The sequence below is a fragment of the Colius striatus genome, chromosome 5, assembly GCF_028858725.1.
Source record: "Colius striatus isolate bColStr4 chromosome 5, bColStr4.1.hap1, whole genome shotgun sequence".
NCBI classification, from domain to species: Eukaryota; Metazoa; Chordata; class Aves; order Coliiformes; family Coliidae; genus Colius; species Colius striatus.
Window position 1 is genome coordinate 58942914 of NC_084763.1, and position 15331 is coordinate 58958244.

The 15331-nt window shown below is 55.6% G+C and overlaps 1 protein-coding gene across 3 annotated transcripts in view; it reads left to right on the plus strand.

The window, feature by feature from the left end:
- The window catches only part of AGAP3 (ArfGAP with GTPase domain, ankyrin repeat and PH domain 3), a 111237-nt gene that overhangs the window by 66055 nt on the left and 29851 nt on the right, over nt 1-15331 (plus strand). For all 3 annotated transcript variants that reach the window (XM_061996575.1, XM_061996574.1, XM_061996573.1), the window contains exons 10-11: nt 5109-5213; nt 9930-10098. In XM_061996575.1, the coding sequence (XP_061852559.1) occupies nt 5109-5213; nt 9930-10098 (274 nt within the window). The remainder of the gene's footprint in view (nt 1-5108; nt 5214-9929; nt 10099-15331) is intronic.

The following is a 15331-nucleotide window of genomic DNA, read 5'->3' on the forward strand; positions in this document are numbered from 1 at the left end:
AGGGTGCTGTGCCTTCCTGGAGGCAGAGCAGTGCTGTTGCTGTTTCAGGTGGGAATAAACAAGCAGCATCTACTGGAAAGGCAGGCAGTCGTTTGTGCAGGTGACCCTCCCTAGGCTCTCCCTGGCTGTGTCTCACTGTGCTGGAGCTGCTGGCCCTGGAGCAAAGCTCAGGCCGCAGACCACTGCTGTGACCTGTCTCTTGAGCACTCTGCAGTTACTGCCCTCCCACTGCTTGAATCAGACAGTTGTGATGCAGCATCTTGGGAAGGCACAGAGCTTTATTCCTAAGGGAGGAAACAGGCTGATACCGACATGGGGCCCGTGGGGCCATGGCTGGCGTGAGGAGGCAGTGAGTTAGATCCAGGTTATGTCAGGGTGCTGCAGCCCTTCACCACCCCTGCTGCAGCCCTTCACCACATCAGCCCTCCAGGAGGAGGCATGACTTGATGCCACCAATGGGAAAAGAAGCTCTTGGGAGCTGCAGGTCCATATCACAAAGATTTGGGAAAGGTGATGAAAGCTGGGCTCTCCGATACGTTCCTGCCCAAGGGAGATTGTGGAGATCTTGTTGCCTGCCATCTCTGTGAAGGGCAACACAAGAGCAGGACCTTTACCTGGTTTACTGTTACAGGAGCAAAGAAGCCTGTAATTCAGAGGGCTGTAGAGTGGCAGACAGGTGGGGTCGTGGGCCCAAGTGCTTAGCCACGTCTGACAGCATCGCCTCCTGCAGCGAGGGCTGTCCCTGGGGTGCTGCAGCCACCCCTGGGTAACCCTGGGCACAGTTTGAGTCCTCTGCTGGCAAGAACAAGGCTGATGCATGCTTGGATTACCTAAAGGTAGTTGAAGTCAGTGGGTGCCGTGGGGCAGCAGTAGGGTAGCTGCTCTGCAGACTCTTGTGATCGCTGTGGCTATGGGCACTGCCACCGGTGCTCGCTCTGCCCGGGTGCTGTGGGAAGGGGATTAGCACTAGAAACTGCCCAAGGGCATTAGAAGTCCATGCTCTGGGTTTCAGGCTGACCACGCTGTGAGGCTGGATTAGAGGCTGCAGGAAGGAGAAGTCCTGGGTGGAGGATTGGCCTGGCTGGGAGGGATGCGTGCTGGCTGCCTTGCATTCGGCAGCACCCGGAGCAGCACCTCTGGGTGTCCTGCTCTGTCCAAGGCCCCTGCATGCCTGGAAAGGGTGGGAATCCCCAGGGAGACAAGTGAGACTGTGCCAGTGGGACCCCTCTGTGCCCCACACCGCCCCTGCTCTCCCTGCAGGCAGACAGTGCCTACTGGACTTAGTCAGGAGCCCCGTGCCCCATGTCCTTTCCGTGAGCCCTGGGTTCTGATGGTCTGACAAAGTCAGAGGAGCTTCCTCATAGCTGGCCGCTTGTCTCTGAGAAGTGGATTAATGAGGCCAGCAGCCTAAGCTTCCCCAGCAATTGGTTACCAGGAGCGAGCTCCCAATGGCACACGTGCCAGGTCCTTTCTGGGAAGGCTGTTTGGGATGCACGGGCAGCCCGGGGGGCCCCAGGGCCCTGGCCCGGCTGGGGCTGGGCCCTGAGCTCCAGCAGGGCCCAAGGCGGGTGACTCCTCCTCCTTGGGAGCTGGGATCATGCTGGGAGCTTAGATTACATTTAAATTGCCATTTGCATTTTCCAATCAATACGCGACTTTACAATTAAGTTTGGTGTTAAAATTCTTAGCAAAAAGTGAGTGGAAGGGAGATTTGTGGAGCAAACGAGTCCTTTGGGGGCCATCGCTGCTCCCTGCTTCATTACACTGCATATTGCTGCTGCTGCTTTTCCTGTGCAGCACCACGATCCAAACACAGCCCCGAGACCCGCGCCTGGGCCCGCAGAGTGTCGGGAGAGGGAGGAACGGGGGAGAGGAGGAGAGCTGGGCGCTCCTGCCTCCCGTCCCCAGCGGCTGCTGCCCTCGGTGCGGGACGCCCGTGCTGGGGGGAAGCTTGTGGGAGAGATGTTTGTTGTGAGCGTGTCCAGGAGGAGCGGAGGAGGGAGGCTGAGGTGTGGCAGCGGGCACAGGGCAGAGCCCAGGAGCCCGTGTGGGAGCAGCCAGGACTGCGGGGACACGCCTGCTTCCCACCTCTGTGCCCCTCGCTGCTTCCCACTGCTCTGACCTACCCTGGCACTTCCCTCCAGGAAAAACAGAGTCTTCTGGATGCTGCTGGGCCAAACCTCCACCTTCTGCCACTGGAAAAGGAGTTGGGCTGTGGAGCTGTAACCTTGCTGCAGTCAGCACAGCGTCACTGCTACAGCCTGGGCTCCTCCTGGCTGCTGTCCCCCACCCCCTCCTCTCCAGCGCAGCAGAGAACAGCCCTCATTGAGCTCCATCCCTCAATTCAGCTGTTTCTTGCAAGTGTTTGGCCTTAAGGGCCCCTTCCCCTCCCTCCCATTTTATTAGATGTTTACTTTGACTATGTAGCTGCTCTCAGTTTTGGACTCTAGTGCCTTCTGGCTGGAAGCAACGGGCTGCCAGCGCTCAGCTCTCTGTTCCCAGCTCTGGTTTTGCTTGTGTTTCAATTTGCAAAGTTCCAGATTTGTAGCTGAACTAACTACAGCTGAACTCTTCTCTGCAGACAACACATTTTTGCAGCTTGATAGTGGATGCAATAGCATGGAAGTGTTGAAGTAGGTGTTTTGTAGCACCAAGGCGTGTTGGAGAGGGGCTGTTGCTCTGCAGCGTGTATGTGCAGGTCAGAGCTCAGCAGGTTTAGGATCAGTCAGGATCATTATGCCCAGAAGCCAGAGAGTTTCACCCGTCGACTTTCAGCCAAATTTGCAACTTCAGCCTGGCCTGGAGCAGATTTCTTTGAAAGATATCAAGCAAATGTTCTGAAATGTATTCATCTGGATCATCTCTCTTTATGTTCCCCACTGAGCCCTGCTGAGATCCCCGCCGTCCTCAGGAACCCAGTCTAGTGAAGCAGGTTGTGCTGTGGTGATTGACACTGCACAGCTTCTGTGTTACCTTCAGGCTTTATGGGTTTGTGTTTGGGTCAAGCCCATTTGGGGAAGACATTGATTAAATGGTGGGAATCAGGTGTGAGTTGGCTGGGCCTCAGCACAGGTACTTCTGCTGGACATGGACTGGCTGACTGTGCTTGCACTTGCACATTCCAACCCAGCTGGACGAGTTCCCCTGTGCCCTACTCTAGGTGGTCCTGCTCTGGCAGGGGGGTTGCACTGGGTGATCTTTCGAGGTCCCTTCCAGCCCTTGAGAGTCTGTGATCCATTTATGGCTGGTTTTTGAGACCTTTCACCTGACCAGTTTTCACTCCGTACATTAACAGCATTACAGGGTTTGTAGAGCTGGTTTTCAGCAGTGTATACTGCTCAGTTAACATCCTGACAGTAAACTAAAACTGCTGCATCGGCAGAGAATGCACTGTCACCAGATAGAGCCTTCTCACCAAGGGCAGGACCAGGCTGCTCTGGTGAGTGGTCGCTGCGGCGCTGGGCACTGCTGGCCTCTCCTTTGCTGAGCACTTTGCTGTTGCACAGGTTTGCCCCATGGAAGTGTCAGTGGCTGTGATTACAAGGGTCATTGCTTTTTCCCTTGCAGATCTTGTCAGAGCAGCAGCTCCTGGGCTGCTGCTGTGTTCTGCAGCAGGCTGGAGTCAGCACCTGAGTGAGCTCTTCAGCTGCTTCTCCCAGAGCTCTGAAGCCACGGGGGCAGATCCCACCACCAGCACAGCTCTGCTGTGGCCGCTCTGTTTTAGCTCCCTCTTCCCTGCAGGAGTGGGAGGTGTTTCCTTTCCACGCTGCTTGCTTCCCAAGCCCTGAACACGAGCGGTCATGCGACACCTCTGCTGTTTCCACACCATTTGCTGCCGATTTCACGGTCACGTCTGGCCCAAACCCTACAGCTTCTTGTTGTGATTTTCCATCACGCAGGCACAGCAGCCTCAGTCTCTAGGCAGTGGGACGAGGCCCCCAAATATGCAAGGCTGGCAGGACAGAGACTTTCTGTGCAGGTTTCTGAGGGGGTGCTGGCCCGGGGCCCGTGTCTGTGTGGCGTGAGGAGCAGCCAGTCTGGGTGTCTGTGCAGACACTGCCGTCACAGGGCCCGGGACGACAGTTGGGAGATCCATCTTTTTCCCAGACTCTGTTATTCATTTGTACTTTTGTCCCCCTGTGCTGTCCATTGCTCCCTGCTGGCAAAACACTTGCTGTTGTCTCTCGTGTCCCCGCTGCAGAGCCCTTGTGCTGGGCTTCTCACCCTGCCTTCCTTCTCACCACCTCTGGCCTTACCTGGTGAATTGTTCCCGGGGAGGCAGAGCTGGCTGGGGAGGGAGTTGGACAGTCCCAAGCTCTGAATGTTGTCTCAGATCAATGAAGTTAGTCCTGGGTTAGTTCTGGGTCATGCTGTGGGAAGGAGGAGCTTCAAGGCATGCGAGCACAATCTCTTCAGGCCCAAGGAGCGCGTGGTGCCTGAAGACGGGTGTCTTGTAAAGTACTGGTGAGGAATAGGAGTGAGCTGAGCCCACAGCTGTCCAGGGCCTGCTCTGCTTCCTGCTTTCTGTAGCTCCATTTCTTTGACATCTCTAAGAAAGAACTACAAGCAGGCAGAATACGCCTCCCTTGCGAGACCTGAATCTTGGGAGCTTTGTTCCATTGATTGGCCCCTGCCTATCTCAAATTGTCTTTGCCTTTACCATCTCTCTGGTTGTGTTTTTGGTGATGGAAAAAGGTCTGAGAGCATTGTGATAACAGCATAAGCAGTCTTGGTTGGTAAAGAAGTTGGCTTTTGCCTTGTGTTGGCACTGTCCTGCAGCACAAGGAAAGCTGCCCAGAGTGTGTGATTTGGGAAGCAGAGTATGAGAGAGGTCTCTCAGAGCATTTGGGTGTCAGGACTGGCATGTGGGAACAGACAGAGGAGACTGTCTGTGGAGACTTGCAGGACTTGGTGAGGGAAGAGATGCAGTACTTTTCCTGCCAGTCCCAGGGAGAATGCTTTTGGGAGGGCCAGCCTAGAAGATGTCACCTTGAGTCCTGATCTCCATCACTCTTCAAAGAGCAATCTCTGACCTGGGGCAGTGCTGGAGCTGAGCGGGAGCTGCCTGGGCCAAACAAGGTCTGAGACTCTTGCCACTTCTCTTCTAGGGCATTCTGCTCAAACGCAGCGGCAAGTCTCTGAACAAGGAGTGGAAGAAGAAGTATGTGACGTTGTGTGACAACGGGGTCCTCACCTACCACCCCAGCCTGCATGTAAGTCCTGTGCTGGGTCGGGCAGGGCAGTGGGGTGGGATAGAGCAGCGTCCTCCTTCATGCTGTGGCTGCTGCTGCAGGTCCTCTTGCAGGTGCCAGGGTCGCAGGGAATTGCTTGGGAAGGGTTTAGCGGCAGAGGAGAGCCCAGGCCCTGCCTGCAGCCCCGTGCAGGAGGTTCCATGCTGGCCCTCGGCAGGACAAGTGCATCAACAGAGCTGATTTCTGCCAGACTCTGGAGGGAACCTTCTTCCTCATGAAAGCCCCCTCTGCAGTGCCAGGCTGTGTAGGGAATGGTGATGGGAACACGCTCCGCTCAGAGTTACACTAAGCAAAATGATCTTTGTTTTCTGTGTTTCCCTTGCTCCGTCTGTTAAAGCAGGGGCTGCTGCCTCCCTGCATCTGGGCTGAGGAGCAGGCGGGGAACTCCTGGCAGCCACGGCTGATGGTGCCGTTTGGGTGTGGAATAATTTTCCTGGCTGCTAGGTATTGGGTAATGGAGACGAGGTGCCTGTGCAGAGCCTGCCGAGCTGAGCTGTCACTCCATGCATCTCTGATCCTCTTCACCGCTTGGCTCGGGCGCACAGCTGCCTCCCCATCCATCTCTGTCGCCTCCCCACTGTGGGGCTAATGACTTCTTCCCCATTCCCTCTTGAGCACAGTTTGCTGCTGAGACAGTGAGCCACGGACAGCCACACCTGTGGCAGGGAGGCCAGGGCAGGCTGTGCGGAGGGCCCGGGCTGCGGGGGCTGCGGGACAGGGGCACGTCCTGCGCTCGCCGACACGCCCGCCGTCCGTCTCCCCGACCTCCTCGGGCACAGGGGGCTTGGATGCCCTGAGCCTCAGCATCTTGTTCCTTGTTTCTAGCCCTGGGTCTCTACGTGCCCTGCTCCTGAGCCCTGGGCCTTTCTCACCCTCTGTCCCTGCCCTGGAAAGCCAGGCACTGGACCGTTGTGTTTCCTGTGCTTAGTTTGTGGGAGCCTTGACAACAGTTTCTCTTCTTTGATCCCTGTCCCGTACCGTGGTTCTGCAGTTCCCTGGCTCTGTAACCCCACATTTTGGTCTCTGTAAAAGCTGAGAGGGAGGGAGTGGCTGCTGCAGGCCCTGTGTGTGTGCTCACACGTGCGTGTGGGTTTGTCAGTGTGTCAGACGCCACAGGCCGCTGCTGCAGTGGGCTGCAGAGGCGTCTCCGGGACGTCACTTAACTGCTCGCAGATGCTGCTGCTGCACACCAGGCTTTTACACCATTTCTTCCTCAGAAGGTGATCTAGATTGATATCACTTGCTTTCCTTGCTGCACTTGTTCAGCATTTCCTTTCCTTGCTGCGTTGCCCCAAGCAGAAGGCTGATTTCCTTCTGCCTGGTGCTGCTGGTGATCCACAGCCTGTTGCTAAGGAAGGGACGAGATGGGCCCCTCCGCCGCGGGTTTCCCTGAGAGCTTTGAACCTTGCACCCAGGATAGCTGCTGTAGTGCCCTGGATGTTTACCTAGAGCAAGGACTAATGACTGGTGTACCACAGAATGCAGAGCTGCTTGCCGCCCAGCTCTGGCTTCTCAAGGGTGGGGGGATCTATGTGGTGCCTTTCTGGTGTTGCCTCCCTGAGCACTGGGGAGAAGAGCTGTGACACCTGCTCAGGGACATGTTATGGTTTTTACTGCCATGCTGACAAAGGCTTTGGTCCTGATTAGCAAACGCCCCTCTGCCTTGCCTTGAGTCTGGATAGCTGCTTTACACTGTGCTCAGAGGGGACAGATGCAGGAAGGAGGCCTGGGGGAAGAGGTGGCCCAGATAAGGATGTCCCATTATATCTTTCTCCCCTTCCTCCTGAGTGAATCAGAGGGTGCTGCAGTGTGTTTGTCACTGGGGTTGTTTCTCAGGGTGTGACTCGAGTCCCCATGTCCTTTCAGAGGATGTCTCTCCCAGCCCCTGTTGGGATGTCCAGCCCTCAGAGCATCTTTGTGCCACCTTTGTGTTCACGTTGGCTATTCTTTGGTGTGTTTCAGGGCAGTTCCTGCCTAGACTTCTCTTGGGTCTCTATGGTGTTCTCTCCATGTCTCCACTGGAGTTTGTGTAGGTACCTCAAGGATCAGCAGCCCTGCCCTTATCTGCCCCAGATGTGTCTGTGCCCTGTCAGATGAAGGTTACTGCATGTGCATGTCTCTGAGTCACACTTCTGATTTTACCATCTAAAAGCTTCCTGTTCATCTGCTTTTGGGTGTTTATCACTGAACCTGTTTCTGGATCTGCATCTCGGCACCTCCAGCCCCACTTTGAAGTCTCATCACCGGGAGCCAGGCTTAAACTGGGTTTGCAGTCACAGTCGGTGTTCTGGTGAGCTGGATGCAGTGCTGAAGGCACTGTGACTCCTTGATGGAAGCACCTCTGCCCTGGTTGCCAGCCTGCACCCATGCTTGGGTCCCACAGGGCTGTGTGTCCCCACTCTCAGGTGCCACCTCTGTCTCCTGCCCGTTGCAGGGAGCAGTTTCAGGGGCTGGACAAGCAGGAGCCCGGAGCTGGAGCGGTGGGCAGCAGCTGGTGCTGGGGCCCCGAGCCCTGGGTTCAGCACAGCTCTCCTCCTTGCAGCTGTGTTTTTCTCACCTTTCTGTGTGTTCAGTGATGGGAAATGAGCAAGTTCCATGAGGAGAGCATTGCGGTTTCCTCTCCCTGTCCCAAAGCCTGTGAGAGTAAGTGCTTGTGCTGAGGAGGGAGGCGTCGGTGGCTGAGCCCAGCTCGGCTGGCCAGGCTGTGCTGCGCTGCGCAGAGCTGGAGAGAAAAGCGTCTCCCATTTTGCAGCCAGTGGAGCCATTCACACAATCACCTTCTGTTAATTCTATCTGCAACATCAATTAAATTGTTTGTAGAAACTAATTGAATGTGGCTTAATCACACATCTTAATAGCTTTCCACGCTTTGAACTCGTTGTTAATTCCAGTAATAAAATGAAATGAGAGAACTGGCTGGGTAATTAGCGAGGAGGCTTGGGAAGAAATTGCTGTTTTATAGCATGTAATAAAAGCAGTGCGCTGGTGACCGCTCTCTCCGGCAGGCAGCCGGCTACCACCGCACTTGTGCTGAGCTAGGGAAAATCCTCCAGCCCTCTGAGATTCCCTGCCCAGGGGTGCCACCAGGCTCCCAGCCCACCAGGAGCGGCCTGGGGTGACGCTGGGCTGGGCTTGTTGTCGAGGAGTTGCCTGGGGCACTGAAGGCTATGAGTGTGTCAGTTGAGGTCGGGTCACACAGAAGCTGGAGGCACTGAAGAATGTGCAGCCACGCTGCCCCTTCTCCGGGGTTTGCTAGGAGGCCTGGATGCCTGCACAGGGGTCTGTGGAAAGAGGAGAGTTCAAACCAAGGTGCTGAGACGCTACTGAGATGCTGCTGAGAGGTTGTAACCCTCAGAGACCACAGAGCATTGCCCATACGGCCCCCATTCACCTCCTCCTTGGAGCCAAGGACCGGGAGAATGGTCGCTCTTAAACTGATGGTGTTCATGCCTTTGACTTCTTGGATGTGGAAGCAGACAAGGACTAGCTCTGAGTTAATCCTTTTGGTGACCTCCTTGTGACCTGGAGCAAGCCCAGGCCTCTCTGCAGCAGCATAGCCTCAGCCTGGATGGCCGCTGCCACTCCTCTCACAGTGGCAGCTCACGCAGAGCCACGGACCCACGTCCTCATTCCTCCCAGAGGCTCCAGCCCAGCGCTCGCTCCCTGCTGCCTCCAGGGCAGTTCCCCTCTCTGTGTCTCTCCTGAGATGGTTGGGTCGGTTGGGTCTTCTTCTGGGAACATGAGCCCTGGGAAGAGCCAGTGACTCTGAGGGGCTTGGGGAGGGCTGCAGTGGCTCTGGAGCAGGGAAGGGGTGGGAGCCGTGGGAAGGGACACGGCTCTCAGGAGAGGCTAGAGCTCTGCAGCCTTGTTTTGACCAAAAGTGAGATGCTGTTAGGAGACAGGGGAGAGTGATGGTGTCAGTCCATGTGGAGGTTTTCATTGTATAATAGTCTACCAGAAGAATTGGTGTAAGCACCGGGTTTTGAGTGGTGTGAAGCTGTGCAGGTGAATGTGCATGAAAGTTACCCTGAGTGGTGGTGTTTTGGGCTTGAATTACCTCAGCTGTGACCTGAGAGAGAGTTCTCAGGTATCCCATTGCTTACGCTGCACTGTATTATATCATTAACTGTTATAGCTGAGTGCTGTGATTAAAAAGACAATGGATGACAGGGAAGAAGAAGTGCCTGCCGCCTGCGTGCTCTTTCACTCCATCTAATCTCTGATCCCCAGCCAGGCTTTCACAAATGGGCTTGTCACAGCATCTGACTGCCCGTGGCAACACCCTGACGGTGTTCATGTCAGAGCCGACTGGTTCTGCGCACCGAAGGTGAGGCTTGGTGCCTCTCGAGCCGGTTCCCCAGCAGCAGCAGGTCAGGGGCCGGGGCCGGGCTGAGTCCAGGCTGTGCGGCCGCGCTGCTGGGAAACGACTGCCGTGGGGCACTGGGGAAGGCCCTGGAGGGTCTTTCCCCTTTAGTCCAGCTGCATGAGAGCAGTGCAGGAGCAATCAGCGTGTGCTGAGCTCTCACACCCTCTCCACGTTGCTGGCTGAACATCCACCTGAGCCGCCTACCCCGTGGATGGGCGATTGGGGTTTTAGCTGATGAGGTGGATGAGAAGGAGCTGAGCGCGGTGCTCAGGACAGGGCTGATCCTCACCCATTCTGCCTCTGTGCTGCAGGATTACATGCAGAACGTCCACGGGAAGGAGATCGATCTGCTGAGAACCACAGTGAAGGTTCCGGGCAAGCGGCTGCCCAGGGCAACGACGGCGGCAGCCGCGGGCGCCAGCCCCAAGGCCAACGGGCTGGCCAAGGAGCGCAGCAGCTCGCAGCTGGCCGGAGGCGCAGGTAAGAGCCCCGCAGGGGCCCCCAGCCCATCCCTACCTACTGACATTGACCTACCTGAGAGGAAACAGTCAAGTCTGATGAGTTGCTCCCTAAGACAAAGGAAACCTCAGCCGGGGAGGTCTCTTATCCCTGGCAGGTTCTCTTCCGTTTTTCACGGCCCTCTTTTTCCCTCCTCTTTCCCCTGAAGAAACAGTAACGTGAGAGGCTTGGTTTGTGATTCTTCTTCTGTGTGCACATTCAAGGTGTGCAGCTGCCACAGAGCATGAGGGGGGAAGTTGGGAGTTTCTCCAGTTTCTCAGGGAGTTCATTCCACACTGCTTGCTGCTTCTCCTGCCACAGGAGGTATCAGCCTGCCTGGGGAACATGCCGTCACTTTGTCCTGGGAATTGGTGTCCTTGGCCAGGATGGCTGGTTTCCACACTCATCTGCCCAGCCAACTGTTGGCAGCAGTGTAGCTGGGCAGGGTATGGGACCCCTCCACCCTCTGGGGTGATGAGGGAGAGCTGGAGTGCTCTTGGTAACAGGAATCCATCACCATCCAGTGCCGCCCGCTGTGCCACCCCGAGCAACCTTCAGTGGCACGTCCTGGCTGTGCTTCAGTCCTGCTCTGCACCCTGCTGCAGTCGGGACGCAGGGCACTGCCAGCACCACACCTCACAGCTCTCTGGAGCCAAGGCCTTGTGACATGGGGTGCAGCTAGAACACATGCCACGGGCTGGCTGGGGCCCTCAGTCACACACAGGGTGTGCTGACACTGCTGCGTGCCAGCTGTGGGATAAGCAGCCCTTCCGAAGCCAGACTGTTGTTTCTGTAGTCAGAGTCAGTCTGCAGCCCAGATAAACTGCCAGTGGATGACAGCCGTTGCTGTCTCCCTTGACCAAGGATGTGCCACTGCCGTGGCTCTACGCTGTGCACTGTCCTTTCTCCACACCGCTGCAGGGGCTCAGCACGCCTGAGCGTGGTGGCAATCCCTGTCTCCACAGAGGCCCTGCTCTGCTGGGCTGCTTTGAGCTCCTTCTTAGGGAAGGTTACTGGAGCTGTAGGAAGAATTCAAAGAGTAACCACAGCAAAGCTTATGTGGTGTCAAACCAAAGGCTGCTGTAACCCTGTGCCCTGCTGTCAGCAGCCACCCTGTGCCGGGGGGCTCCCGGGAGCGAGCTGGAGGGGGTGGGCTGGGAGCAGATCCCTGGCCAGGCTGTGCCTGGGAGCCAGCGCTGCACTGGGCAGGATGAACTTAGAGCAACTGAAACTTGAGAGGAGATGCAGTTTCCTGGCAGGGAGGGTAATTACATGTTGGAATAGTTTATCTGGAGAGCTGGTGGACTTAGCACCGCGTGAAGCCTTTCAAATGAGATTAGTTATCATTCTACAAGATGTGCTTTAATCCAGCTGGGGTGTGTGCATGCGGGGATGGGGCTGGCTGGCTGCCATGGGCTTTCCTCGTGGCACACTCTGTGAATTTGGGATCCCCCCTTCGTGGTTGCCTCTCTGGACTCTGAACAAGATGTTAGTTACTGTGCTGCCCGGAGCAGGTGCCTCAGCACGGATGGGGCTCAGCGCTGAGGCAGCAGCCTTCACCAGGTTCTGTGTGTCTTGGCTCGGGGGGTTGTCTGCCTTGGTGAGAAAGGGTGTTTCTCCTGGTACACACATGGTGAGATGTTCTCTGAGGCATTTTTTTCAACTCACTCTGATGCCTGCGAGACTGATTGCAACTGATGGCGCAGTCACCACAGTAAGTGCACTGACTTGGTGAGAATCCTCTGAGGTGACCTGCTTATGTCCCTGTGCAATGCAGGACACTGGATTTGGGGTCAGTGAAGAATCTGCCCTGAATTAGCAGAGACTCTCCTGTTTAGCTGCTTTTGGGGCTAGGGATGGAACTGTTACTGGGGTCCCCTGGGCTTTGGGCAGCTGGAGAGGGAGCACCTCAAAATTTGCAGTTGTCTGCCAGTGCAAAAGTTGATCTTCAGAGGGCATGAGCTTTGGAGACCTGAATGATTTGCTGTCTGACACCAGGAGTGTCTGGGTAAAACCAAGTGGCCTGTGGTTAGAGCTCAGAGCAGGTGGTGCATTGGTTCTTTGTGACCTTGAGCTCCGCCAAGGTGAGTATGTTAGTGAACACCCACCATGTGCACAGTCCTTACCAAGGGCAAAGAAAGGAGCAGTAGGTAAAGGGGAGGAAGATACCCCAATACTTCAACCATTGAAGAAGGCAACTTTCCTGTAGACAGAGATGGGTTTGTTTTAGGTTGCTTGTGTTCTCGTTGTAAACCCTGCTTTCAGAGGCACAGAACGTTGTCAGACCTTGCAGCTGCCTTATGTCTGCCTAAGACTTACTTTTTGTGGAACATACATGCAAATGTGATGTTGTTTGTGGCCAGGGAGGTTGTGCAGTGTCCCTCCTCAGAGATAATAAAAAACCATCCAGACAGAGTCTGGGGCAGCTGGCTCTGGGTGGCCCTGCTCAGTCCCTCCATCTTCAGCCCTGCTGGGGTTCTCTGTTGATTTTGTCAGCACTAAAACTTTGTCTCTGAGAGCTGTAACCCTTCAGAGGTTTGGTGCAAAGATTGCCTAGAAGCAGGAGATTAAAAACTGTTTTTTTCCTTTTTTCCTTGGAAAATACATTGGGATTGGAGCAGAGTTTTGGAAGTTGGTTGTTGAAAGCTCTGGAGCACCTAATCTCCTCCTGTCGAGAGCTCCTGTCAGAATGGTTTCTGCTTTCCTGTGGTATTTTTCCTTTATTTTCCAGCTATAATCTCCTGATTTTATTCTTGTGTGAGATTTTACTAAGACACTACGCAGAGATGGAAGAGTAGCTGAGATCAAACACAGGTTCTGTTAACAGCTTTAGAGCTAACTAAATGCATATAACCAGCTTGATTTGCAGCTGAGCCCCTCGATGAGCCCTTCAATGTGAGGGGATCCCCCAGTGCAGGCACTGGCCCGTGCCACCCCTGGCAGCCCCCACAGCAGCCCTGGCAGCGTGGCCCAGCTGAGCGTGGAGGAGGATGGACACGTTCCTGTGCCTCCTGATCAAGGGGAACCTGCTTGAGTAGGGGTTGGGCTGGAGCAGCTCTGCAGGGCCCTTCCAGCCCCTACCACTCTGTGACAGGGGAGCAGACATGGAGTGGTCCTGCTGATGGATGCTGAGACAGCATTACATGTTTCTACTCTTTGCAACAATTCCTTCCTGAAGTTGGAGTGAAAAGTCAGGTGTTTTAGTGTTGCTTAGAGAATATTTTACAGTTAGGTCTCACTTCTTGTTGAGGCAAGATGAACTAGATTAGGCAATTCAGGGTGAATTGCATGGAGATGACTAGTCAAAACAGTGGGAAGCCCTGGCTGTTCTGGCCAGCTGCATCCTGAGTGTGAGGAGTGAGCCCCAAAGCAGGTGACCAGTTCCCGGCATGGTCTAAAGGCCCTGAGTAGAATGAGCACTAACTGGTGTGTGTCTGGGGAGAAATCCTCTCCAGCAGGCACTGGTTGGCACCTGGCAGATGCACCCCATGGCTCGTGGGCATGGGGGTCTTCAGGAGCTCCCTGTGTCAGGTGGTGGGAAGCATCGTTGGCTGGGAAGATGCTCAGCTGTTTCCTGGGCGCTTGGATGTGCTGGGATGTAGGAGCAAAGCTCTTGTTCCAGCAGACACTGGATCTCCTTTATTCCTGGGCACCTCTCATGTGCCTGTGCTCTCTCTTCCTCTGCTCGCTTCTCCCTGCCGAGCCGTCCCTGCCTCTCCCACCAGCAACTGCTCCCTCCTCCTCCTCAGTGCCAGGCTGCTGGAGGTGTCCTGGAGCTCTGATTCCCCAGATCTGCTGCTGCAGCAGCACAGCAATAGGCACAGACACTCACCATATTCATGTCAGAGACTCTGAAGGATCCATCTGTTCTTGTCTGTTCATCAGGTTTTCCACACTAGAATTGAAGCCACCCAAAGCACCTGGGTTAGTCAGAGCATCCCTGTGTCTGGCCTTGGGAGTCAGATGGTGGTGCTTGAGAAGGGACTTCCTTGAAACCACTAGCAGAAGTTCTGCACACGTGGCGACTCTTCGAGCCTCAAGGGAAGAGCACGAGCGGGTACTGGCCTTAGGAGAAAGCTGAGAAGGGGTTCCTGTATCGCTTCTCTTGCACTCTCTGTCAAGGATCCACAGATGTGTCTTTGCTGTAGCTCAGCGAGCTCACCCTTTCTGCTTCTTTGCCCATCTGTGTCTCATTCAGTGTGTGTTCCTGGCTTGAAGACTGAGGACAGCTCTTACTGAAAGTGCAGGCCAGATGAAAAGGAATGTTTTAGTGAGGAAGGACAGATGGTAGCACAAGAAAGATACAGAGACAGTGTCAATCAGCACGAGAGACTGGTCTCAGCACAGCTGCAGTCCTGAGTTCTTGCTTTGCAGAGGTTTGTAGGGACATACTCCAGAGCAGTCTTAACACAGGGGAAAAGGGCATGAAGCATACTGCCCCAGATGGGGTGTGTGACAGGTACACGCACAGAGCCTGGGCCCTGCTGCTGCACTGCAGAAGTGTAAAAGGGAGCTGAACACTGGAAAACTGCCTTCAAACGAGGAGTGGAAGTGTGGGGGGAAATCAGCAGAGGTTGCTGAGGTTGTGGTGAGCAGCCACATGAGGCACAGGCTCTGGCAGGCAGCGGCAGTGCCGCTGCTCCCCCTCAGCTGGAGCTGCCGAGCTACTGCGGCAGTCCCCAGCGAGGTGGTGTGGGCAGCATCCTGCAGGCAGCAGGGATGGGTGGGCTGGGGCTGGGACTAAAGCAAACAGAGCGTGGGAGAGCCAGAGCCCAGCGCTGGGGGAGGAAGGTTCATCTCTGCCGTGGCTCAGCGTGGGGCTCTGCAGCCTCCTGTGGGGGTTGGTGCTGGAGTGGCACAGGAGAGCAGGTGGCGCCAGTGTCTGTGGCAGGGTGGGCACAGTTGGTCTCAGTGCAGGCTGTGAGCTTAAGCACCAGAGCCTTCTATGCAGGGGATGAGCTGGAAGGGACTGAGGCCACTTGATGGTCTTCACTGTGAGCAGTAGTGAGGGTGGTGTGGCACATGCCAGGACAGGACGGTGTCAGCCCTCCTCCTGCTGCGGGTCACCTCTCCTCTTGCTCCTCACTGTTTCTGCAGCGCAGGCAGAGCATTTTCTTGTGTGGTGGTGGAGGCACTGCTGAAGTGAGGAGGGTCCAGACATCCCCTGGCTGAGCTCTGAGCTGAGCACTCACACTTGTTCAGGGCTCACTGGCCA